This window comes from Rhinatrema bivittatum, chromosome 15, assembly GCF_901001135.1.
Source record: "Rhinatrema bivittatum chromosome 15, aRhiBiv1.1, whole genome shotgun sequence".
NCBI classification, from domain to species: domain Eukaryota; kingdom Metazoa; phylum Chordata; class Amphibia; order Gymnophiona; family Rhinatrematidae; genus Rhinatrema; species Rhinatrema bivittatum.
Genome location: NC_042629.1, coordinates 26,829,450 through 26,856,934, shown reverse-complemented (window position 1 = coordinate 26,856,934; position 27,485 = coordinate 26,829,450). Strand labels below are relative to the sequence as shown.

General features: G+C 41.8%; 1 protein-coding gene across 11 annotated transcripts in view; it reads right to left on the bottom strand.

The window, feature by feature from the left end:
- AGPAT3 (1-acylglycerol-3-phosphate O-acyltransferase 3) overlaps positions 1 to 27,208 on the bottom strand; it is a 156,459-nt gene extending 129,251 nt beyond the window's left edge. For 4 of the 11 annotated variants that reach the window (XR_003852851.1, XR_003852850.1, XR_003852848.1 and 1 more), the window contains exons 1-2: positions 26,991 to 27,207; positions 3,699 to 3,930 (exon numbers count right to left, since the gene is read on the bottom strand). Coding sequence is in view for 6 of the 11 variants with exons in the window: in XM_029578486.1 (XP_029434346.1) it covers positions 3,699 to 3,876 (178 nt within the window). In the remaining 5 variants the exon portion in view is untranslated. Of the gene's footprint in view, positions 1 to 3,698; positions 3,931 to 18,363; positions 18,570 to 26,751; positions 26,876 to 26,990 lie in introns of those variants that run through there. The other 7 variants (XM_029578486.1, XM_029578489.1, XM_029578485.1 and 4 more) reach the window with 7 other exon arrangements.
- Positions 27,209 to 27,485: the final 277 nt, after the last annotated feature.

Genomic DNA, 27,485 nt, shown 5'->3' with positions numbered 1-27,485 from the left:
CCTTGTACAGTCTTGAAAATCCTGTTCCTCCTTGTTTATGTGGTACATTACTACTTGATTGTCTCTCTGGATCTGAGCTACTGTTCCCTTTAGCCAAGCCTTGAAGACAAAGAGCTTTGAATATGGTCCTCAGTTCCAGAAGTTTGGAGAGAAATTCTCTCTTCAATAGTCCAAATTCCTTGGGAACAAAGCATGTTGAGATAGACTCCCGTGTTCTGTGCAGAGGCATCTGTAGTTAATGCTGAACTTGTAGAAGACAAGAAGGTTCAACGGTTGCATCCACCAGTGTAATGAACAAATGAGAAGTTTGGAGAGAATATTCTGTGGGACATTGGCTGTAAATAGTGCTTCCATTGGTGTTTTTAAGTGCCATTGAGTATTTCTCATCTTCAGATGCAAGAAAGGAGTGATGTGGTCTGTGACAGCCATGAAGATTTTTGCTGAAACTGACTGTTGGACTAAGTTCAAACTATGCATATAAGGGCATTTACCCTTTGAAGGGGAAGAAAAGCCTTTCCTTTCTGGGTGAATAGCACATGAATTTCAATTGATGTGTTGGAATCAGGTGGGATTTCTCAAAGTTCATTAAGATCACTAGAGAAAATAGGGTGTGGCATGTAAACAATGTGTTTTTCTATGCTTTTATGAAGGATCTCCTTGCCATTAGCCAGTTGTCTAAATACGGAAAGACAAACATTGATCCACCTGACTTGAACAGCTATAACTGCTAGGTATTTGGTGAATACTCTGAGCTGGTTGTAAACAAAAGGGAAGCATGTGGTACTGAAAGTAATTTTCTGCTAGGTAGTAAAGGTATTTCCTGTGATCCATGTAAACATTCTTTAGGTTTAGGGTTGTGAGCCAATATCTCAATTCCAGATGAGGAAGGATGGTGCCAAGAGAATTCATTTTGAAGTATTTGTTTATATGTATTAAAGTTCAAGATAGGCTGAAAGCCTTCAGATCTCTTTGGTAATAGAAAATACCTCAAAAAGAATCCTTCCCTCTTTCCATGAGCAGAACTGGTTCTGTAGCATGCACTGTTAAAAGAGATATCAATAGTTCTTTTAGAATTTGAAGCTGGTCTAAGCTGATAGATGAGAGATATGGAGGAGAAAGAGAAGGATATCACATTTTCTGTGGCCAAGTAGGGGCAATGAGAATCATCTGCACCTTTGTCCTGAAGAACCTTCTGGGAATTTGAGGAATCAGAGGATATTTGTACACCAGACGAACACTCCATCTTAGCACAAAAGTGGGAGTAGCAGCCTAGTGGTTAGAGGAGTGGCTGAAAACCAGGGATCAAATCTCCTTGTGCAAGTCATTTCACCCTCCATTGCCTCAGATACTTGCCCTCACCTGTAGTGAGTTGATCCAGACTACTATGAATTGAATCAGCTAAGATGGAATTCAATTGGGCTTGGAGAAATTGACCAGCAATCCCAAGGACTGACGTTAGATCACTGAATGGAGGGATTCAAGAACTTTCAATAGGGAAAAGCCTCTCACCAAATATAGGAACATGCAGACTCCCTGTCTCCAGAGCTAAGTAGCCACAACTTCCAGACATCTGATGAACACTTTCTGAGCTGTTGAGAGGTCAAATGAGAGCACTTGGTACTGATAGCGCACCCCCCATGACAAACCAGTGGACACTTGAGTGGGGTGAATGGAATCTAGATCCCACATATTGTCCTTCAGTTGAATGAATGGCAAAAATATAAGGAGGGAATTCATCTCGGATCAACAAGTGGTTTAGACCTGCAAATCCAAAATGGGCCATGGTCGTCCACCACCACCACCAAGATTTCTTGGGAACCGAGAAGTACCAAGAGTAGAATCTAATGCCACACTTCTGAGGAACTGGCTCTATAGCCTTCTGATTAAACAAGGAAATCACCCCAGCTGCAGTTATTCATATGGGAGAGACTGATAAACAGTGATCTCAGCTGAATCTGCAAGAAGCAAATGCAGTAGCCATACTCTACAATTCTCAACCCCTACTTGTCCTTTGTAACAGATCCATTCCAACAAGGACTAGAATCTGCCCCTCCCACCAGGAGGGTAGGTCTCAGAGCTATCAACATGCACCAGACAATTTGCAATTGTTGCTGGGCTTTTTGACTGTCACCTTTTTGTCACCTTGTAGCAGGTAACTACTGCAGAATAGCAAGCAGAGCTCTATGGTGCTGGAAGGTACAAAAAGATCTTATCTCCTAGAAAGGTTGTGCATAAGAAAAGAACTGATGTCTGGCTAGGGCAGGATGACAGACAGCTGATGATGATAGCGACTGAGTGGACTGATGCTCCTCGATCAGAACCAGTTTCCTAAAGTTCATCCTCAAACAAAATTCATCCCCATGCAAGTTTCATCTGCTAGGCAGTTGTGAACATGCTCATGCAGCCTATTCATTCATAAACCACTGGTTGTAATGGATGCTGCTGGGGTTCTAGCTGCAGTGTCAGAGGCTTCATATGTGGATTGGATGAGGTTCTTCCCATGCTCCTCCACATCCCACACTGCAAGTCACAGACCCCCCTGTATCAGGGATTTCAACTTCATGACATTTGTACAAATACTGCACCATGATGCACCACATAATCTTTGCACTAAGTGGCATTCTTCTCGGCATTGAGGCTGGCCCTGCTCCAGTAGAGTTCCATCCACTGGTGCCAACGGGCACTATCCCAGAAGGGATCCTTAGCACTGGTTAAGTTCTCTTTGCAGTACCTCATCTGGTGCCTTACCACCTTGCTCAGCCCCTGACAGTTACAGATACTGGTGCCATGGAAGGGGAGGAAGACTTCCCACAGACCTGCGAGATGTAGCTGATACCCACCACAATCAATGCTTCTTATGGTGTCTGCTGCTCAAGGAGGCCTCACTCAAAAAGCCAGAGTGACTTTGCCAATTGGCTCTGCACTGCAGCTTCTGCTCCTTAACCAACACAGACATTTTTCTTCTCATAAATCTTCATTTTGCTATCTTTTTATTAGAACAAACATTCTATTGAGGGGCTGCTGAGGTAGCAGTGAAGAAAAAAACAGTTTGCAAATATGCACTAGATGCTCAGAAAGACATTTATAAGTTGGGTCCATGTTGGCATCATCAGATGGTTATGGCTTTTTGATTGCAATAATTTTATGTATTTTATGAAAGTTTACATTACCCACACTGAACCAAAATTGTTCTAGGAAGCTGTGAGAGAAGATTTTCAAATAAATGAAATTTAGCCCTACTTATCAATGGAGAAACACTTCTTCTTTCTCTAAATCCAAACTAAAAATCCACAGACACTAGGAGACACTTGCTTTTATAAAAGGATCAAACCAGTGGGCATGCTATAACAGATGATATGCTCTTCTACTCTACACTGTACTAGGTCATATTCTTTCAGTAGGGATCAAATGGGATCCTACAAATATTGCTCCATAGTGAGTAGAGTTGTCTCAATTTCCATCAGTGTTCATGACTCCCATAGTAAGGATCCATTCTCATAAAAGAAGTATTCACAGATCTAAAGCTAGTAAAGCTTCCTTCCCCATCCAACAAAAAACTCATAGCTCAAGAATGAATAGGATACTTCCCTCAGGTCAGCAGCACTTATGGTTCCACAGAGAAAGTACGACTACCAGTGGACTTACAACTTCACATTAAGGATTCCCCACCAGTCCCTATCTATGCCAGTGGTACTTACGGCTCCAGAGTGAGTAGGCCAGGCGGCAGTTAACACGACGGTATAGCTGCTTGTTGATGGGCCACAGGACAACAGTGCAAAGCTGGATGAAATTAATGATCAGCCCACTCACTACAAAGACGAAGCCAACAAGAAGGTGAATGATAAACTGAGTCTTGAGAAATGCAATGAGACCCATGATGACAGCCTTCAGTGATGCTTACAGGGACTGCTACTCAACACAATAATCCTCCTGCAACAGAAGCACAGAGAAAACATAACAGCTTTCAGAATGTTTTAATTATGTCTTTTAAAGAATCATGTAAACCGGCTTGAAGTAATTAACAAAAGTTTCTATATTTAAAAAGGTTAAATAAATGCTGCTTAAAAGTGTTTCGCAGCAAGATTTTAAAAAGTGAGCCACACTAAACTACACACTTCAGATACATACATACAGAATTTATACAGAAGCTATGGAAAGTCTACATCCCTTTCCAAAATGTTTCTGTTGTTGCATTATAGCCTATAATTAAAATATATTAAACTAGTATTTGGGTCCATGAATCCACATATCTACCCCAAAACTGTAAACTGAACAATATATTCCAAGATTACTTAAAACAGGTGAAGGCAGTGCATGTAAATATACCTCATGCATATTCATTGTGGATGTCCTGAAAACTAAGACCTGTTTATGGCACTGCAGGTCCAGACAGCTGCCTTACAAAACAAGTAGAAATAAAAACATGGAATAGCTAGGTTTGACACATGCAAATTCCCCCTGCACTTCTGTTGCCATCTTAAATACCCAAAGCTGTAGTGTAATCTATTGCCATCAAAAGGTTTATGTTTTTGCCAATGATACCAAAATCTCTAACAGGGTGGATAGCCAGGAAGGTGTGGAAAACATGGAGGGATCTAAGGGGGTCATGTATGAAAGTGCTATATGGCGTTTTCGCATGCGAAAACACCATAATTCATGGTGTGATGCAAATTAGGAAAAGGGGAGAAGTCTGGGGTGGGATTTCTGACCAAGTGGGCTGGCTTCACAATTCGCGAAGCCATATCGCACAGTTTTAACTACACCTTTTTCATTAAGCCGTGCGATATGGCTTTATCACACTGTGCAATGTTTTTTTGCGAATAACATTTTGAGAGAGACAGAGACAGAGACAGAGACAGAGACAGAGAGACAGACACACTATGAGTGGGGGAAGATGTGATGACCTTCGGAGTGAGGAAACTCACCCAAAGATGAGATTTGTGCAATGTTCTCTCAACCTAGCTTGTTGTTACCCAGGTAGAGAGTCCATCAAGCTGAGATAACATTGCACAAACTCATCTTTGGGTGAGTTTCCTTACTCTGAAGGTCATCACATCTTCACAAGAGTGCACTGTTCTGTTCATACGTCACACTCTGCATGTCAAAAGTGGCCCCTAACCCTTACACTAATACCTCAACCTCACCTCGAGTAGCTAGATGGGCCTCCTATAGAGGTATAAATACCTACCTAGTATAAGGGCCTTATAGCTAGGCTCTCTCTCTCTCTCTCTCTCTCTCCCCCCCCCCCCATGGCTATAGGTAGGAATTGCAACAATTGTGATACCGCAAAGTGTGAAAAAGTTATCGCAGTCTGCGGTACCACCTATGCGCAGTGCTAAGTGGAAGGTGTATGATACCACCAACATCCTGTCTAGATCAAGCTGGATAACTAAGCAAAGAAGACTGATGCAGAAATCAAACACTTACCTTTGATTTTTTTTCATTAATTATGGCTAGCTATTTTAGGAGAAATTTGTATTGTTTGCATTTTTTTTAATTTAGGAAAATGCACTTTGTTTATCACAAAGTGCATTTCGGATGCAAAAATCCAAGGGAAAGGAACAGTATTGGAGGTGATATTCTTCTAAGCACAAAGGAAGAGTGGGATCTGGGGTAATTGTATCTGATGATCTTAAGGTGGTCAAACAGGTGGATAAAGAGTTGGTAAAAGCCAGAAAGATTCTTGGATGAATAGGAAGAGGAATGGTCAGCAGAAAAAGGGAGGTGATGCTGCCCTGTATAGGTCCCTGGTAAGACCTCATTTGGAATACTGTGTACAGTTCTGGAGACCACACCTGCAAAAGGATATAAACAGGATGGCATTGGTCCAGAAGGTGGCTACTACATTGGTCAGTAGTATTCATTCTAAAGCATATGGGGATAGACTTAAAGATCTAAACATGTACATCCTGAAAGAAAGGCGAGATATATGTTAGAGACATTCAAATTTCTCAAAGGTTTCCACTCACAAGAGGTGAGCCTCTTTCAACAGAAAGGAGGCTCTAGAATGAGGGGTCATGTGATGAAGGTTGAAGGGGCAGACTCAGGAGTACTTGGGAAATATTTCTTTACAGAGAGGGTGGTGGCTGTGTGGAAAAGCCTCTCAGTGGAGGTAGAGGAGAAAAAACTATCTGAAAGCATGGGATAAATTCAGGGGATCTCTAAGGAAGTAATGGGAATTATAATGCTAATTTAATTGGATGGATGGGCAAACAAAATAGGCCATAAGGTCTTTTTCTGCTGTCATGTTTCTTAAATCACTTACCAAGTGACTTGGCCCCATCTTTATTAAACTGTACCAATTTAATAAACTTAATAAACTTAACATTGCAACCTCTGGCTTCGTTGTGTACTTATATTGCATTTTAAATTGTGAATGCAATATAATAAGTACACAACGAAGCCAGAGGTTGCAATGTTACGTTTATTAATTTTTTGCGATGTACTAGTTACGAGTTTCCAGGATTTATGGGTTGGACTGCAAGTTTCAATAGCACTGGACAAAGTCAACATACGATTTGGTTGGCCTTGATATTGAGGGTTATTTTGCAACCCAACTGTATACATTTACTTTGTACAACATGTACTGTTATGGTATTCCCTGTACATTGCAAAATCCTCAAACATCTCTTGGAACATGGTCAAGAAGTGGAAGGTGTATGATACCACCAACATCCTGTCTAGATCAAGCTGGATAACTAAGCAAAGAAGACTGATCAGGGAGAAAACCAAGAGGACAACGACAAATTTTAAAAGAACACTAATCAAAAAAAAAAAAAAAATGCCACACCTCAAACTATAAAAGAAAAAAATGGTGTAAATATACAAAGCAATACATTAAATTTAATAAAAGAATCTGTTCTAATTTGGTTTTGAACTCAGTTCCTTGTAAAGCCTTTTACGCTGCATTTCGTGTTCCTTGTAAACCGATGTGATGTTCCCAATGAATGTCGGTCTATAAAAAAAAAAAAAAAAAAAAGTTAAATAAAATAAATAAATAATTGTACTATACCGAACTATGCTGCCTCTTGCCCTCAGTGGCTTCAGACGTCATAAGGTAGCACGGATAGATTCTTGAGAGGCAGTTCCCTATATTCCCCCTTAAACCAGTGCAGGTCCAGGCTAGGTGCCTGGTCCCCTTTAATTCTCCTTGCAAGAGAGCTTTGTGGACAGGGCCAAACAGGGGAGGAATAAGAGTTGTGACCCAGGTGGGTTAAGTCAGACCAGGGCTCCAAGAGGAAGGCAGCTCCTGTAGAATATCGCTGTCAAACACCGAGCAGTAAGGACGTTGTACGAGTACTGAAAGTGGTACTGAACTGTGAGCAACTGCAGTACATGTTCTGAAGGTAAAGGCAGTCTACTAATATTTGTGTGTTAAAGTGGCAAATAAAGGGTCCGATGCAAAAAAATAATTGCACCCAAAACGGGTACGGCGTGTTCAGTGCTCGCTTTCTTAACATGCGCCCAAGGCAACTCTCCTGGGGGCGCCATGAAATATTTAAATTAGGGGTCATGCTGCCAAGAAGGTGCTAGGGTCAATTACGTGCCTTTAGCTCACCTCCTTGGCAGCAGGCGCCCAGGAGAGGTCGGTTGTCCATGGGTTAAGAAAATGGTCGCTGAATTTATCGGAGCCCCTTTTCCTAACCGGCACACAGCCGGGAAAATGGGCGCTGGTTAACTGAGGGACCATTTCTCTAACCTGACAGCTAGCACTTTTTTTTTTTTTTTAATATCTTTTAAACTTTTTGTTCCTCAGACTTAATATTGCCACAAATTTAAGTCTTAGGATGTACAGAAAATCAGTATTTTCTGCTTTTCTGTACAACCTTTTGGGGTGCTCAGAAATTAATGCTGCTCTGGGCAGGCGTTAATTTCTGAGTGTAAAAATGTGCGGATTGGGCACATTTTTTTTTGCATGTGGGATGACTAATAGCCTCATCGAAATGCATTTGCATGTGATGAGCGCTATTAGTTTTGTGGTGCATTGCACGCGCATTGTGGATGCGCTAAATCACCTTATAGCATATGGGGCTATGGATGCACGGCAGATCACGGGTTAAACAGTGCGTGCACCTGAGTGCAGTTTTGCATCGGCCACAAAGTGTTTTAAGAAAGGCTGGAGTCAGTTCAGGTTTGTGTCAGGGAATCACCACTCGTTCCCACAATCATTTATGGATCCATTTTTACATTAAAGTCCCTCAAGAAAAATAAAAATTTTCCTAAATTAAAAAAAATGCAAACAATACAAATTTCTCCTAAAATAGCTAGCCATAATTAATGAAAAAAAATCAAAGGTAAGTGTTTGATTTCTGCATTACAATTATGACAAGCTACTTTATGCTACATATGGATTATTTTTGCACTTTTACTTTATGGTAAATTGATATTTTTCTCAAGGGACTTTAAAACTGAATCTAGGCATCATAGTGGATAACACATTGAAATCGTCGGTTCAGTGTGCTGCAGCAGTCAAAAAAGCAAACAGAATGTTGGGAATTATTAGAAAGGGAATGGTGAATAAAACGGAAAATGTGATAATGCCTCTGTTTTGCTCCTTGATGAGACCGCACCTTAAATACTGTGTACAATTTTGGTTGCCGCATCTCAAAAAAGATATAATTGCAATGGAGAAGGTACAGAGAAGGGCTACCAAAATGATAAGGGGAATGGAACAGCTCCCCAATGAGGAAAGACTAAAGAGGTTAGGACTTTTCAGCTTGGAGAAGAGATGGCTGAGGGGGGATATGAGAGACATGTTTAAAATCATGAGAGGTCTAGAACGGGTAGATGTGAATCGGTTATTTACTCTTTCGGATAATAGAAAGACTAGGGGGCACTCCATGAAGTTAGCATGTGGCACATTTATTTATTTATTTAGCATTTTTCTATACCGAACTTCATGGTTAAATACCATATCAGATCGGTTTACATCGAACGGGGGATAGAGAAAACTTGTAACAGAAATGGAACAGTACAAAATAATCAGAAGAGAGCAGTAAGTTACATTAAACAAGGACTATAAACTTGTAGGCTTTACAGCTTAGAAGTAAGAAGAATAGAAGGCCCAAGAAGGGCAATAACTTAAACACAAAAGTTGTAATGGATTCAGATTAAACAGGAAACAATATTATCTGAGGAGTTAGGATAATCATAATAATAGGCAACAAAATAGTAGCATGGTTCCGTAGCTCGTGAATAGGTTGTTTGTCTATTGTGAGTCTGAAGGATCCGAGAAGGCTTGTTGGAACAGCCAAGTCTTAAGTTTTTTTTTGAATGTTAGTAGGCATGGTTCTAGCCTGAGGTCTGCGGGGAGGCTATTCCAGATGTCTGGACCTGCAAAAGAAAAAGCTAACCTGAGAGTGTTCTTTTTCACTCAATGCACAATTAAACTCTGGAATTTGTTGCCAGAAGATGTGGTTAGTGCAGTTAGTATAGCTGTGTTTAAAAAAGGATTGGATAAGTTCTTGGAGGAGAAGTCCATTACCTGCTATTAAGTTGACTTAGATAATAACCACCTATTACTAGCAACGGTAACATGGAATAGACAGTTTTTGGGTACTTGCCAGGTTCTTATGGCCTGGATTGGCCACTGTTGGGAACAGGATGTGGGGCTTGATGGACCCTTGGTCTGACCCAGTATGGCATGTTCTTATGTTCTTAAGATATGTATGTCCCTTTTGTGACTGTCTAGGGAGGAGGGAAGGAACGCATGGCTAATTCATCCTGCTATCTATGGAAACACCGTTTATGGTAAGCAAACTTGCTTTTTCCTGTCGATAGCAGGGCTGAATTAGCCATGCTGTCTGGGAGTCCCAAGCTCCCGGATTTTGTCCATGTATATATCTCTTTGGAGGTTTGGACAGCAACCCTTAAGTGGTAGACAGCCTCATATCTTTTTGAGTGATAAAACAGCTGTGCCTAGTGCTGCATCAGAGGTAGTTTGCTTTTAGAGGCAATAATGTGATGTGAAGGTATGAATGGACGACCATGTTGCCGCTTTGCAGATATTAATTAAGGGAACTTTGTTCAAGTGGGCAACTGATGCTGCAGTGGCGTGGATTTGGTGCGCCTGAGGCTTTGTGAGTAGTTTAATGGAACGTTTATTGTAGCACAAAAAGTATGCATTTTGATAACCAACTGGCTATGGTCCTTTTTGAGACTGGTTGTCCAGGGTCATTCGGTTTAAAGGAAAGGAACAGTTGAGAAGGCCTCAAAGTTGAGTCCTTTTCTTATAGTAAGCTAACGCTCTTTTACAGTCCGTGTGCAAAAGCTTTTCATGTTTGTTAGTATGAGGTTTTGGCATAAAAATAGGTAAAAGTTATGGTTTGATTAAGATGAAAAAAAATGTTACCATCTTAGGGAGAAAGGAAGGGTGAGGACGGAGGGTCACCTTGTCATGGTAGAATTCTAGATAAGGAGAGTAATGAACCAAGGCTTGTAGTTCGCTGACTCTCCTAGCGGAAGTTATTGCAATGAGAAAGATTGTCTTCCATGTCATATATCTGATGTGGCTAGAGTCTAATGGTTCAAAAGGCGGAAGCAAGTTTACCTAGGGAATAGCAACTGCTATTAATTGCATCAGTAGCATGGGATCTTCTTAGTGTTTGGCCAGATTTGGCCTCTGTTGGAAACAGGATGCTGGGCTTGATGGACCCTTTGTCTGACCCAGCATGGCAATTTCTTATGTTCTTAAGCATTAGTTGTTCTAGTACTACATTTAAGTCCCATGGAATTGGAGATTTAGTCACCAGTGGGCGAAGCTGTATCATTCCCTTCATGAATCTGGATATTAACGGATGGTTAGAAATTGGAAGATTATTAAGAGGTGCATGAAAAGCTGCTATAGTACTAATATGAATTCGTACTGAAGTGGTGGCTAATCCTGCTTCATAAAGTGTGTGCAGGTATTGTTGTAGTTGAGTGACAGTGGATGAAAAGGGGTTTATGTTTTTTGGAGTACACCAGTTCAAGTACCGCTGCCACTTTCCCGTGTAATTGCGTTTGGTTGAAGGTTTTCTGGAAGCAATAACAATATCCTCCAGTGGAGAAGATAAACCTAAGGGAGCTAGTATTTGCCTTTCAATCTCCACGCTGTGAGATGAAGGTATTGGTTCACAAAATAAGACAAATAAAGACTCACAAAACAACTGATGTCTAGTCATAAAAATCACAGGGGTACCATAACAGTCCATGAATCCAGAAAATAAATGTGTTAGCAAATGATCAAACTCCCAAAAAGGCTAATAGAAGGCCTCGAAAGTATCACAAATCACAGGGTCCATCCACACCATCAACCATCTCATGTTGAACTGTGATGAGTATCAGCTCCTGCAAGGGAATTAACACTAGAAAGTGTGGTGGACAATACCCAGTCTTGCACTGTGCAGCTTGTATCCTCTCTGCATTCTTTTTTACCTCCCTGCTTGTATCGTGCCAGCGGTGCTGGATCCACTGCCCTGTATAGGCCTTCACTGCCAGGGTGCAGACATCAATGCCAACGGAGGCCCAAATCCTCCTCTTTGTCGCCCAAGATATCTTTGAACAAAACAGTGCAGCATGGTTCTTGCACATATGCCAGCACAACAGATTCTTCTCTGCCTACATAGAAGCACAAATCTCACACAGTTCTGAAGTGAAACACTGGGCTCAGCCTGCTCCCCCTGCCCATCCACTTCTCCTCCAACTCTGGGATTTTGCTCCTTCCTCACCCTCTCTGCAGTCTTTTCCCCTCAGTCATTCCCTGTCCCACCGCTTTGCCCACGTGCTCCATTATTCCACTGGGTTTAACTCATGCACACTAAAACCTTAAAAAAAAAAAACAAACCCCACCCCAACTCAACATTGCATATCAATATAATTCTGTCAAAAATCCAAGCAGAAATGAACAAAAAGAAAATGAGCTATCTGCAATCAAAAACTTACGCTAGCAATTCCTACAAAAAGGGAGCAGAATAGTAACTAGTACAGAGCTACAGCACTGCTGTACAGAGACCAAGCTCGTCCATTTGTGAACTTAAGGAAAAAAGGAATAGACTGAAGTTAAAAAAATGCAGAAACCAAAGCACAAGGGTAAGACAAACCCACATGAGAAAGTAACCAAAGGCACTCTTAAGAAAAGGTAAAGCACAGCATTTCGTAGGAATGATCAGACAGAAACCAAGAAGAAAACAACATTTTAAAAAATGTAATTAAAATACCTCATAAATCTGACAAAACAAGAACACAGGGGAAGTCTATGTTCCCCCGGGACAAAAAATAAATAAATAATGCCCACTGAATAAAGGGAGCCAAAAAAAAAAAAAAACCAGAAAAAAGCATGAACAAAGCAAAAACAAGCAATTACAAACAGTACAAGATCACCACACCCTCCCCCCCCCCCCCAAAAAAAAACCCACCTCCCACAGTGATCAAGTTAAACACATGAAAAAATGAACTGATAAAAAAATAAGCAAGCAAAAAATAACAGTGGGCAAACAAACCACATAGAAGAATGAACAGTTAGAAAAATAAGTGAAGCACATGGAAAAATAAACAGAGAAAAATAAGCAAATAAAAGTAGAAGACAACCAGACTGAAAAAAAAAACCCAAAAAAAACCACCACAATGCACATGGGAGAATGAACAGTGAGAAATAGAGCAACTGCAAGTAAGACAATAACCAACAAAACAAAACAAAATAACTGTTATCAAGCAAAGCACTTCATATAGCAAACAAATATACAATAAGCAATTACGAGTAAATTAGAAATACCTTACAAGTGGAAGGTCCTATAATACAGCAGGGGCCCAGAAAGTACTAAGCACAAAAGGAGGCTTTGTCTCCAGGCAACCCTTAGGGCCTCATTTTCTAAAGTATCGCAGGCCTGTGATACTTTAGAAAAATGCAGTAATGAGGGGGGGGGCCTGCGCTAGCCGGCAGCCATCGCACCTCGTGGTGCGATGGCTGCCGGCATTGCGCCCGATAACTACACCATAGGTGTAGTTATTGGGCGCGAAATAGGCAACGAAAAGGCCCTTAGCTTTTCGCTGTCCACACCATCGTCGCAGAGGCAGCCCCGGTGACGCCCCGACTCAGGTAGCGCAGGCATGCTCTACCTTCGCTAGCTTGCGCTGTTAGGGCAAGCCTGCGATAGCCTTGGAAAATAAAGGTCCTTAGTCTTCAGGCACCACATGGGGGTGGCATGTATGATTTTCGGTTTTCCAAAAACACAACTAACATATCTGACAAAGAGGACACTGTCCTCGAAAGCTCATACTTCAATAAGCTGATTAGTCTATAAAGGTGCCATCCGACTCCTGTCTTTTTTTACTATACCAGACTAACACAGATTAATCGACATATCAATCTTTGGCAGTATAACCAAAAATATGCATGCATTTTCATGAATGTCCACTTTGGACGCCTGATGCAATAAGGGACACATGATGCAATAAACTTCAGCGCACCCTTTTTTACACTGCTCTGATTTCAAACTCATTTGAATACTGCATTGGGTGCACAAGGGATGTGGCTGCATGCTCATCTTATTGTATTGGCCTGACACTGCATGCAAGACCTACAAATATTTCTGAGCTAGAAGAGTTCTGCAAGGAAGAATGGGAAAAAAATTCCCAAAACAAGAATAGAAAGACTCTTAGTTGGCTACCGGACACATAACAAAGCTCTTATTTCTGCCAAAGGAAGTGTTTTAATAGATTTTCAATTAAAATCAGCAAAGAATAATTTTGCTTTACAAACTGGTAGATATGTTTAACTTCGTACCATGCAGAAGCTGTAGTAGCTTCTGTTCATTTAGAGATCCACTGAAAAATACAATTTGAACAGGAGTGACCAAATGTTTTGCACAAAACCATATATGCTTTCACAATAAAACATTTTTGGCCCTGAAAAGTTCAGGTAGATGAGTGGAAAAAAAATCCTCATTTAAATGTATTCAAGTTTGATGCACTGACAACAAAATGTGAAAAATGTTCAAGGTAGTTTATACTTTCGATAGCCACTGTAAGATAAAAGATAAACCACTTCATATTTCATTTCAGGCCTAAACTTGACTCTCAGGATTTTAGAACTATCCTACAAGAACTCATTCTTACTAACTCAATTATTGCAATGCTCTCTACCTTGGTCTTCCGGCTAGTTCTATTCACCCATTACAAATAATCCAGGACTCAGCAGCATGTCTGTTTAACAAGTGCAAGTCTATATGACCACATTACTCCAATCCTTGCATCTTTGTACTGGTAACTGGTAAGCAGCAGAATGCGATATAAAATTCTCAAAATTTTTCACAAGCTACTTTTTGATTAAATACCATGGTCCAGTGTCATATTGCCTATCTACAAGCCACTTGGATCTTAAGGTAAGAATACAAATTTATTGGAAATTCCATCATTAAGGGCAGCCCACGGAGTCAACCCGAAAGAGCATAAGATATGCCATACTGGGTCAGACCAAGGATCCATCAAGCCCAGCATCCTGTTTCCAGCAGTGGCCAATCCAGGCCATATGAACCTGGCAAGTACCCAAAAACTAAGTCTATCCCATGTTACTGTTGCTAGTAATAGTAACAGTAACCTGAGCACCTTCTCAATTGCAGGACTGAACCTAAGGAACTCTCCGAGTCTCTCCACTTCTTAACCTATACAAAACCATTTAAGAGAGCACTGAAAACATTTTCTCACAAACATTTGGTGGCCCGGATTCAGGCTCAAGTTATGTAGTATGCCTTTAAATAATGAGAGCCGAGACACTGCATTTACCTTGCTGATGTGGCTGTTTTTGTATTATTTGTCAGTCCATTATGTATACATATTTGTGTTAATAATGATTAACATATATAAATAAAAAAAAGATAAATTTGGAATTCGCCAGAACCTTTATGAATGCGTGCAGAATACAAAACTTTTAATTAAATAAAATAAAAATATTTCAAAGGAATAAGTGAACAAATACACAGCACTACAAATAGGGATTCTGAGTAGGGAGGTGGAAGTTATTCTGCAGGCTGGCAGATTTAACCTCTAGGACAACTAAGGAGAAGGTAGGGACTTTGGGAGATCTTTCTCATGTCTTTCAACGGGTACCAGAAGCTCCTAACAGCTGAACAATGGAAAAACTCAAGCGTAGTGAAGAGCTTCTCCAATGACATCAGGAGACATGTGCTGAGACAGCCTTCTGTAAGGCTAAATTTAGCCAAACTGAAAATCTGAGTACTTGTAGTATAAAAAAGGGAGAGGGAAAGCGTGTATGTTTTTATTATTGCTTTTATCTCTTTGATAATTTGTAAACCGCTCTGAACCTAGTCTAAGAGGTATATCAATTTTTTAAATACCTAAGTATATAAATATCTAGGGGTAGGTGAAGGTACAATTCAGCACAAGTTGCTGAGAGGGAAAACCAGTAAAGAATACTACAGGAGAATGAAACTGATTTTGAAAAGCACCTTAACATAAAAGATAGTTATCAATAACCTTGCAATTCCTGTACTCTCCTATAGTTTTGGAATAGTAGACTAGCCAGATAAAGATCTTAAACAGCTGGATATAAGAAGAAGGAAACTTCTCCATGCCCATTAAGTAATCCATAAGAATCAGTGGGGTACATTTTAAAACAAAGCCCGTGCGCATACTTTTGTTCGCACATCAGGTGCGAACAAAAGTACACCGGATTTTATAAGATACGCACGTAGCCGTGCGTATCTTATAAAATCCGGGGTCGGCGCGCGCAAGGGGGTGCACATTTGTGCAACTTGCGCGCGCTGCCCATTCTCTTCGAGGCCGCTCCGAAATCAGAGCAGCCTCGGAGGGAACTTTCCTTCTGCCTCCCCCCACCTAACCCAACCCCCTACTTCTGTCGCACAAGTTACGCCTGCTAGAGGCAGGCGTAACTTTGCGCGCGCCGGGCCAGCTGCCGCGCGCCATGTTCTGGTCCGCGGGCCGCGGCCACGCTCCCGGAACACCCCTGGGCCGAAACCACGCCTGTGGCACCGCCCCCAGATGACGCGCCGATCGCGTCACGCCCCCCCGGCACGCCCACCCCAAGAAAGCCCCGGGACTTACGCGTGTCCCTGGGCTTTGCGCGCGCCGGAAGCCTATGCAATATAGGCTCAGCGCGCACAGGGCCGTTTTAGAAGGGTTACGCACGTACCTTATGCGCGTAACCCTTTTAAAATCCGGCCCAGTATATGTCGAGACTGTATATTCCAAAAGCTGAAGGCAGAATGGGCCTTATAGAAATAGACTAGGGGTGTACAAACAGAGAAGCCTCCCAGGGCGCCGACTGCTGTAAGCCAATCATTAAAAAAACATGTTGCATGCACTGAGCTGGGCTCTCCACAGGCTCTGAGAAGGAAAAAGCTGTTTCAAAGGAAGAACTGCCAAATCATTACAGCTTCCTCTTAGTGGAAGGGAAGGGTGAAGAGAAAGGGAAGGGCGAAGAGAAAGATAGACAAGCAATATTTTGCAAAGATAAAATAATTTAAAGGTAAATTCCAGAAGTTTATCTGAGCAGCAAGGTCAGTAACAGTAACTCTCAGCCTTCATATACCCAGTACTCTACTTTAACCAGATTTTATGTAGTTCCTTAGTAGGACAACCCCTGCTGTGCAACAGTTCATCTCGCAGCCCAGACACTCTTATAGCTACAAATCTTTTTCTTTCAATTCTTTATTTTACTTTTCTTAATTATAACAGGCAAATAGATACAATACATATAATATACTTATACATTTCCTGTGGAAACTAAATCTCAATCTTTACCCATATAATCAGATAATAGTAATATTTAAAGAAAAAGTGGACCGTTGGAAAATTAAACAGAGCGAGAATATAAGGTAAATATGGTTTCACCCATAATACTAGGCAATAAGAGAAAACAACAATTTAAATAATTTTTTTGCTCTCAACCATTTTCTGCACTTTGGGGGTGTGAGTCCAGGAAAGCCTGTAATGCTGCAACTTCAAAATAAACATACTTTTGATCTTTAAACCAAATTTCACACTTGCAAGGGTATCTTAAAAGGAATCTGGCACCCTTGGCCAGGGTGGCAGACTTCAATTTAAGAAACTCGTGTGAAATTTGGTTTAAAGAACAAATCTTTTTCTTCCCTTTATTCTCTCTTTAAAAAACATACATTTAAAAATAAGGCTAACAAAAGATTCTTATATTCTAAGCAGATATGGGAAAATAAAGTGACATTAACAAAACCTCAGCAGCACAATTTAGGAAGAATATTCCCTCTTAGCTCCCTACCTGGTGTTCTCCTCCTCCCTCTCTACCTAAAAGATAACCCCCTCTTCCTTAAAACCTGCTAAATAAAAGCTATAGGTTTTATAATCTGTTTCAACTGTGTCTAATTATTAGTATCCCTTTCTGTGGCTGCTGCCTTCAGCCTAATTGGTTCTCCAAATTAAAATTTATTTTTTTTTTAAATCCTCAGCAACCCTGGGCTTCCTGTTCTCTTTGGCTTTACAATCCTCTACTTTTTCTTTCCACTTTGAAGCAAAGTTCCCCCTGAAAGTGCCTTCCGGAGTCTCTAACAGGCTGCTTCAGGGTGTGTAAAGCTTCATCACTATATTCATACACATGATAAAACTTGGGAAGGAGGCCCGACCAACTGCATGTCTGGAAAAGGGGGTTGGGTCATAGTTCAGTTTCCTCATCCCTGAAATAGATTATACATACACCATGCATTCAGATCCCTTCACTTTTTCCACATTTTGTTACATTACAGCCTTATTCTAAAATGGATCATATGCATTTTTCCCCTCCACAATACCCCATAATGAAAGTGAAATCAGGTTTGAAGAAATGTGTGCAACTTAATTAAAAAACAAATGAACTATCACATTTACATAAGTATTCAGACTCTTTACTCAGTACTTTGTTGAGGCACCTTCTGCAACAATTACAGCCTCAAGTCTGCTTGGGTATGATGAGAGAATCTTGGCACATCTGGATTTGGGGATATTCTCCCATTCTTAACTGCAGATTCTCTCAAGCTCTGTCAGGCTGATGGGGGAGCATGTGTATGTGTGTGTGTAATTAAGAGAGGGCGCCTGTGTGAAGGGGTCTGTGCATGCGAGAGAGAGAGTGAGCCTGTATGAGGGGGATGCATGTGCGTGTGTTAGACAGAGAGCACCTTTGTGAGGGGCAGTACTGAGAGAGGAGTCACTCTTAAGAGTGGAAGGGGAGAAAGAGTAGCAGGTGGAGGACTTGGTGAACTTCTAGGGAAATTCTGCTCAAAATATTTAAAAACTCTGCGCCTTTAAGTAATAACCTTTTTCTGTATTACATTTTAAATTAATTACTTAAAGACTGTCATGTATATTGTATTATTCTGATCAACATGAAATTATACTTACCTGATCATTTGCTTTCCTTGACACCTAGGGAGTTAATCAAAGAACAGTTCCTACTCAAGTTCTTCTATCTTATTTTCCTCTGTTAAATTTTTTAAACCAACCTCCACAAAAGCAGACAGGTAGAAAAATACAAACTTTATACTTTCCCCAGCAAAAAGCACAAAACGTATCCACGTCATCCAGTCAGAGCACACATTCCCAGAGGTCTGAAAACAAATGAAAAAAACGTTCAGCTGCCTTTCAGCTCGACTACTTAGTACTGTTATATGGCTGCATATTTTCAGATCTTTAGTCCTGCCCTGGCAAAAAGCCAAACAAGAACTCACACTCCGATTGGACAATTCAGCTTAGACTGCTTCACTTCAATTATGCAGAGGCCAAAGTCCCACCTTCAACAGGAGCAAGAGAGAAAACAAGGACTGGATTATCTTTTTCTCTGCTCACGCCTGTTAAAGGACAGAAAAGGGAAAATACACAGCTGCACGCCCACTGTTTGCTCACCTCTGGCATAGCTGAAAGGCAGCTAAACTGGGGGGGGGGGGGCTTGAACAATTCTGAAGAGGGGGCCACTGGTATGCTGTGGAGTCTCGGTGACATGGAGGCACTGTAAGGTCAAGGAGAGAGGTGCCAGAACATCAGGATATCATTGCAAGCAGTGTTAAATTATTCTTACCTGATCATTTTCTTTTTTTTTTTTAATTGTTTATTTATGAATTTAACATGTAAATACAATACATTACTTGCTATGACTTTTACAGGTGGAGTACTCTATACATATTTTCAAATCCATACTACATATTTCAAAAGAATCACTTTTCATACATCCATCTGAGATTTTAAAGAAAAATTTAGAGAAGCAATTAAACATGATGAGCAATTATTTAAGCAATAAGTATAAAAAAAAATGTAGGTTCCTAAGCCCCTTCGTTTATACTAAGTGACATTCCTTCCTTCAATCTCCCAGCAGGGTTCTGAGATGCTCAGGGTCAGTGAATTGATCATTCTTTCCATTCAGTTTTATGGCACATTTACATGGGTAGCGGAGAATAAAATGACCGCCCTTCTCATTTACTTTAGCTCTTAATTCGAGAAACTGCTTCCTTCTAGCTTGTGTGGTTTTTACTAAATCAGGATAAATCCATATTTTATTCCCGTAAAAGGTTTTTAACCTATTGCGGAAAAACAATTTTAAGATAGTATCCCTGTCTGAAATAAATGCAAAAGTTACCAGCATAGTACCTGTCCTTTCAACCACAATTTCATCTTGAGATTTTTCTAGGAGATCAGACAAATCTGTAGTGGATTCAGCATTTTCTCTACGATCTTTTACAGCATTATCTTGTGTCAAATGAACCTGATCCTTTGTTTTAACTGTATTACTTATATAAAATGCCCTTACAATAGTGGGCATACTCTGACCAGTTATATTCACAATTTTCTCAATATACATCCTAAACAATTCTATAGGAGAGATCTTATTTATAAAAGGAAAATTGACAATTCTGAGATTCAAGACACGTGCATAATTCTCAATATTTTCAATTTTCCTCTGCATTTCAAACTCGGCCTTAATTTGTTGAACTTGAATCTTCTCCACCTTCAAGAGGCGTTGATCAAAAATATTATTCTGCTTTTGCAAATTAATCAAGGCTGATGAATTACTCTTCTTAACTGTATCATTTGTTTCATTAACAACTTTAAATAAATCCTTAATAGAAGAGTCTAACTTCACTAAAACATTCCACAAAGTATCCATGGTTATTGATGTAGGTCTTACTATTATTTCTTGAGATTTTGCTTTCCCCTTCATATGTTTTGGCACCTCTTTAGCAGATTTTACATTCATTTCTAATTTACTCTCTTTAGTTTCAATTATTGAAGGAAGAGTCCCCCCTTCCAATACTTCTTTCCCATTTAATATTTCACCAACCTCTTCCAAATCCAACCCATCCCGGGAGCTTTCTGGCAAACTGGGGGAAACTTCCCCTTTTTTACCAGGAGGTGGTGGAATGTCCAGCGCTCCTGGACTCAAAGAGATATTATCGGCCAATAGGAACAGAATTAGCTCCATTTCCGCTCCTATAGGAGCTATCTGTGGGGAGTTCAACCAATCGGCTACTGTCCTCTGTCCTTGATCTAAATTTGGTGTACTTACGGTTGGCTTTAATTTTGCCTTCCGTTTAGTATGAGGCATTTATATAATAAACAGATCAAGGAACTTTAGGACTGTTATACCTGATTGTCCCTACTTATCAGATGCTTCTCTAACGAAGGCAAAAGAGTCCTAACCACAAAAAAAAAAAAAAAAAAAATGTTTTTTTTCCTTTCTTTCCCTTCCCCTTTACTTTTCCTACCTGGATAGAAAAGACAAGAAGCCCTTACCTCTATCAAATTTCTATATAAGCCCAGTTGGATCCAGTCGGACCCAGTCAGAGCCACGCACCCCTTTGGCGCGCGGCTACGGCTGCGCACCAAAGAGAAGCTGCTTTAGCTGTTTCCTGTAGCCCCTCCCTGTAACAAGGTCCAACCTGATTGGCTCTTGGGTACACCGTTGGGGCAGGCTCCTGCCTACCCCGGGAAGCCACAATGCAGGGAAAATAAGAAAAGTTCCACTGAGGCACTGCCAAGCAGGAAAAAGGCTCCACACACCACAATCAGGTAATGAAATTTCTCTTTACCTCCACCTGATCGTTTTCTTTCCTTGAATCCTGCTAGACCAGTCATTACATTCAGAACTTTCTGCCTCCACAGCTGATAGAGACAAAGGACACACCTTCTTCATGACCTCCCACAGGGCTATAAAGGCCAATACCAGTACCTACTGCCAAAGCAATGTTCCCACTAGAAATCCCCTTTATGCCCTATTCTTGAAACACACACTATGGGGTACCCATTCTGAGAGCGCAGAAACAGTTACGGTGAGGGAAGGATAGAGGCAGAAAAAGGAGGGTGCTGACAGGCACACCTCACATAGTACTCCTTAGTCTCCACAGGCAGATCTTGACTGGTCTAGCAGGATTCAAGGAAAGAAAATGATCAAGAAAGTGTAATTTAACCTTCCTTATAATTCTGCTAGACCTGTCATTACATTTGGTATTCAAAGCTTCCCCTTACTGGGGTGGGAGAAGACAGGGCTGAGAAGATGCCCAAATGATCACGTCACTGTCATGCCAGTTTCTTCTGGTGAAGCTGAGGTGCCTCTGCCTGGGATGAGACTTGTGCCCTTGTAGAGTGAGCCTAGGCATTACTGGGAGGCCAATGCTATTGCTTCCTTGATCCATCTGGTATGAAGGCCTTAGAGGCCACCTATCCCTTTTTTGGCATCAAGTATAATGAACAGCTCATCTGTTCTTCTATGTTAGGTATAACAAGCAAATGAGACATTTTTTTTAATCCAGCGATTATTAAAGTAAGTTCTTACTTTTTAGATCTGTTTTAGCCCATTCAGCTATCACTTTACTAAAGGGTACTGCCCATGAGCAACGTTTGAGCCACTCTGCAACAACATAATACGTTGAGCAGGGCTGCTGTCAATTAAGGGGTAGATTTTAAAAGGAGCACGTGGATGTCCATGTTCACGCTGTTCCCGGCACTAACACATGGACATGCCGATTTTATAACATGTGCGCGCATGTTATAAAATCCGTTGGCCAAGCGCACAACCATGCCAGATTTTAAAATCTGACTGTGCAAAGGGGGGGGGGGGGGGAACTTTAGTAAGTTACGGGCAGCCACACAATTAGGCCTTCCCCAGTTCCCTCCCAGTCCGCTCCAGTTAATGAGCAGACTGGGAGGGAACTTTCCTATCCCTAAACCTACTCTTCCTACCTCTTCCCCTCTCCACCCTGACCCCTAACCTAACCCTAAACTATCCACATTTTTTTTTTTTTAACTTACTGCTGAATCAGAGCAGAAGCAACTTCCGCGCGCCGGCCAGCTACTGACGCACGCTTCCCTGGAACAGCGGCTAATGGACGTTGTCCAGCTGGCCTCCATCCCAATGCTCCCTGCCCAGACCACATCTCCCCAGCCCACCCCTTTTTCAGGGTCTGGCACTTGTGTGCGTAAGTCCTGATTTTTACACACGTGGCCCTTTAAAAATTTGCCCTTAAGGGTTTACCAGTTCTACGATAGCTGGGCCTGGTATCCGAACTTGTTCTGCTAGGTATCAATTAACCCATCTGCCTGCAGACTGTCACACCCATGCTGAGTAAAGTTCAAGGCTTGCCTTCTTGGTAAACTAGTAGGTGTATCACACAACTGTAGCATTTAATGCTATAGAAAACAACCAGGATAATAACCTAGCAGCAGGGAGTTATACCGTTCCCTATGGTAAGTGCATGTTCTGCTGCTGCTTTCTCAAGCACATGCATATCCACAAAGAAACCAGCTCAGCTGCTACTTACCACCTCCAGACAGGGATACTGCCTGCTGGTACCTAACCTGGCTTCTACTTACTTCTTCCAGATATTGATTGGGGCATCCCAACTACAGCATCTTTCAGGAGAGAGAGTGTTGCTGCCCTCCAACAGAGTACAAAAATACAATAGCATCTCCTGGTTTGACAACTTCTATCAGTTCGCACCTCTATAGCTCATCAAGTCTTAGCTGTCCTCAGCCACATGACAGTGGCAATAGTTATCCCACTGACCTGGCTGCATATCCATTGTCTGCAGTGGGGCTTTCGCACCCAATGGAACCAGCTCATTCAACCACTGAATGCAGTATTTCACATCTCTCAGTAGATGAAATAGGAGCTTAGCTGCTCCCTCATGTCCTTCAAGATTGATCTTCCCTTCGACTGCTTTCTTAGCACATCCCTTGGGAACAAATGCCTCCAGCAGGGGATGGGGGGGGGGGGGGGGGGATGCATATCCAATTCAGCTGGAAACAGGGCACCTGGTCTCGAAAAATGTCTTCTTCAGATCAACCTGCTCAAACTCAGAGCGATCAAGAACATACTTGGAGCATTCGCTTATCTCCTACAAGGAAGAAGCATCTTGATTCAAACAGACAACCAGGTTGCTATGTTTACATAAAAAAACAAGGTGATAACAGCTCCTGGCAGCTCTGACAGGAAACCCTGGAGATCTGGCAGTGGGCGATCAACCATTAAGCAACCCTTTAGGCCACCCTCCATCCTGAGCCCCAGCGAGAACTAAACAAACTGAATGGTAGAAAAAAAAAAAAAGAGATACGAAACCAACAACAGGAGGTGAGGGAAATTGAATGACAGATCTATGACCACGCCCCCCCGTCACTGGGAGCTCCGGCGACGGTTGAAGAGCGCCTCACCATCAGGCGCCGGCGAGAGGGGAGGCCACCCTGCATCCTGGGTCCCCGCGAGAACTAAAACTGAATGGCAGAAAAAAAAAAAAAAAAAGATACGGAACCAATAACCAACAGCAGGAGGTGAGGGAAATTGAATGACAGATCTATGACCACACCCCCCCCCTGACGTCACTGGCAGCTCCGGCGACGGTTGAAGAGCACCTCACCATCAGGTGCCGCGCGCCGAAGGGGCGCGACAAAGGGGCCCTCCCCTTTGTGCACCCCTTCGTGCAACCCTTGTGCTTGTAAAAAAAAAAAAATCTTTTATATTTTTCTTTTATTTAAACTTTATTCCAATTCTTTACCTTTTCTTTTCGCTTGTTGATAATTTTAATTAGAAATGTTCTTTGTATTAGACTATGGAAATTTATTTCCTGCTATTCTGTTTAATGCAAACCGGTATGATTTACATTGAATGTAAGAATGTCGGTATATAAAAATTATAAATAAATAAATGTATCTGCCAGCAATATCCAATATGTTGGCAGACTGTCTCAGCAGTGTTTCAACCTCATGAATGGTCTCTAAGGCAAGCTATAGCCAAACTCTTCAAGTTAATGGGCTGTCCTTTTATAGACTTGTTTGCGATGGAGAAAAAACAGAAATTCTTCTTCTCCATTCTTCCAAGCAATCTCAGAGTGGCCCAAGGCACTTTCCTATTGAATCAGGGAACAAGACTCATGTTCATTTTTCCCACTACTATCTCTTATAGCAAGGCCAATACAGAAACTTCTTTGCTATCACACTTACACAATTTTCATAGCACCAGCATGGCCCAGACAAGTCTAATATGTATATCTTGTTTGACGTCTTACTATATCCTCCAACCCACCTCAGATCCAATCCTCATCTACTTTCTCAGGAAGTCGGCACCTTGCTTCATCCAAACCTGGTGTCCCTCAACCTCACAGCATGGATGTTGCGCACACAATCACCAGCCTTTCATTACCCAAATCTGTCAAAGATATCATTCTTTCAGCCCTCAAACCTTCCACCATTCACAACTGTTCCTTCAAATGGAACAGATATTCCAGTTGATGAACTCACAACTGCTTTGACCCATTCTACTGCTGTTATACTTGCACCTCTTAAGACTCTGGACTAGCTAAGTCTTCAGTAAGAGGGCATCTCTGTGCCATAAAGGTCTACCATTCATCCAATGTTTTCATGTCTTCCGTCTCTAAGGGTGTGTACCTTGTTACAAATGTTTCATCTGCATACATTTTTGCTTCAAGTTGCTATTTAAGGTCACTAATAAAGATATTGAAAATAACTAGCCATAGCACCAAGACTCGTGACCTTCCTGTCCGTGAGTTCTAAAAGAACAAGCAAGATTTCTGGACACTACAATAGTGGAGCAGAAGTAGCTAAGACAGAGAGGTTTATAAAGAGTCCCACATCCACTTTAGCAGCCCTTCTGCTGCTCTGGAGAAGAAAGGTATCCAGGAAGAAAAGCATCATCCTCAAATGGCAGAAGTGATCCTGGGGATGTGCCTTCCAGATGATGTGATCTCTAGCCGAGGATGTTTCTTCAGGGTGTCGACCAGGGTGGAGATAGGACAGCTGTGGTTACTGGCAACTTGATCATTGGGAACAAATACTAAGGTTGCCGAGTCTTGATTCTAGGGCCAGTTCTTTTCAATATCTTTATCAGTGATCTTACATAGAAACTTGAGGCAAACATTTTTGTTTGTACATGAAACATTTGTAACAGGGTAGACTCTGGTAGAGGAGGTGAAAATTGAAAGTAGACCTGAAAAAATGTGAACAATTGTCAAGGGTTTGTAAACTGAGCTCCAGTGCAAAAACATGTAATATAATGCTTCTGAGGCACAGAAATCCATTTACTTATTTAGGAGGACAAGAACTGCCAAACAGAAAAAGGAGAGAAGAATAATCATCTCAGATGAAAGGTTGTCAAAAGGCAAGATGTACTACATTTTTTTCCCATATATATCTAAAAAAGGGAAAAAAACATTTAGTATATCTGGCCCATAGTAATAAAAAGTCAGGTAAAACTAACAGTATGTTTGGGTACATAAGATGAGACAAGGCTGGAAAAATCCCTGCTGCCTAAAATATGGGGCCTGGGCTGAAAAGCTGCTGTTGTGGCAGCTGCCACTAGTGGGGCCAGAGGCAAGGAGAGGAAGTCTTGGCAGCTGCCACCTGCAGGGCCCTAGTGCTGGACCACAGAGAAGCAGCATTCTGGGAGGCATGGGAAGAAGCTGGCAGGGAGGTAAGTTTGAGAGAAGTATATCTGAAAACGTTGAGGAAGAAGGAAACAATGATCCCCGGGGAAAGGAAGATGAGTAAGGGGCTGCCTAGATGTGGGAAAGGGAGAGGAAAAGAAGGAAAGGCAACTAAGCCATAAAATTAAACAAAAATCAAAAACAGAAAAAAATTTTGAGTTTTTGTATGCTTTTCGGCCTTGCAATAGTAAAACAATTTAGAAATAACCAGCATGCGTAATTCTACCTCCTGATGACATCTATCAGGATTAAACCTATTTATGGAAAAAATACTATCAACACAAAATGCAAAAAAAAAAAGAACCAACCTAAAAAAAGAAACCACACCCTTAGGGCTTCCCAAGCATGAGCCGTTGACCCCACTGCCAGCCTGATTTTCAAGACAGCCAGATTGAGTTTTTGTTTGCATACTGTTTTTATTGTTGATGCTGATTATGTAGTTTACAGTTATAATAAATAAAATAAAGAGCCAGAATTAAATAAGTTTGCATATATGGAGATCTACAAAGCATACAAAAATCTCTTGAATGTTTATAATGAGAATACAACTGGCTGTTGGTATCCCAGACCAGGTTTGGGAGGCTCTCCCTTAGCACATCTACCTCGGTAATTTTTCTTCCCTGCTCTGTCAAGCAATCAACAGGCTCTTTATGTGTAGTGAGGCGAGAGCAATAGCAGGTTCAGTAATGTCAATGAGGCTCGCCTAACGATGGCCCTGCACATTAAAACCAGGCCCCCCTGAGCGAATCACGAGCCGTGCTCCCCCCTTTGATAAAATAGTTAACACAGCAAAGACCAGAGCCCACACCTCGCAGAATGACCGGGGTATGAAGAGCCCAGACCGAACTCGATACCTCTCAGGACCGGAGGCTAAGAAACAGCAAAGCGGCAGTTCATTCGGAATCATTTAGCAGCAGAACATTCCACAATCCTGAGGCAAACTGGCAGCTCCGAAAAGCAGGACCGCAACAAGCCCCACCCCCCTCTTCCCCTGCCGGTGACCGCAGTCCGCTTCATTTACCCTCCCCCCCCCCCCCCGGTTCTTACCTCCCACAATGGCGGCCATCATTCCAACGCGAGCCTCGGCCTTCACAGCGCAACCACGGCACGAGACCAGCGAAAAATGTATCCGATAACAAACTCGACTCCCGTGTGCCAGTGAACTCGCTAACTCATGTACTCCGACCTCCGCAGGAAAACAAACATTTCAACATGGCTACCGCCGCTCCGCCCTCGCGAGGTTTGCCGGGAGAGGAGGCGGGGAATGAAGCGAGACAGCTGATTGGCTACATCTCGGGCATGCGCCGTGCAAAGCGTCTGCGATGGGATGAGTTAAAGACAGTCTTGCAAAAATTGGGATGGGATGGTGGGCGTGGAGAGAGTTTTGCTGGGACAGTTGGTACGTGGGGATTAAAGTTGAAGGATGATATTGTGTTTGATTGCTCTCTTTTCAGATCAGGGCTGGTGCAAGGGTATTAGGCGCTCTAGGCAAATCCCTTGCCTTGCACCCTCCCCCCTCCATCCCCCTGGTCCAGGCTCTGG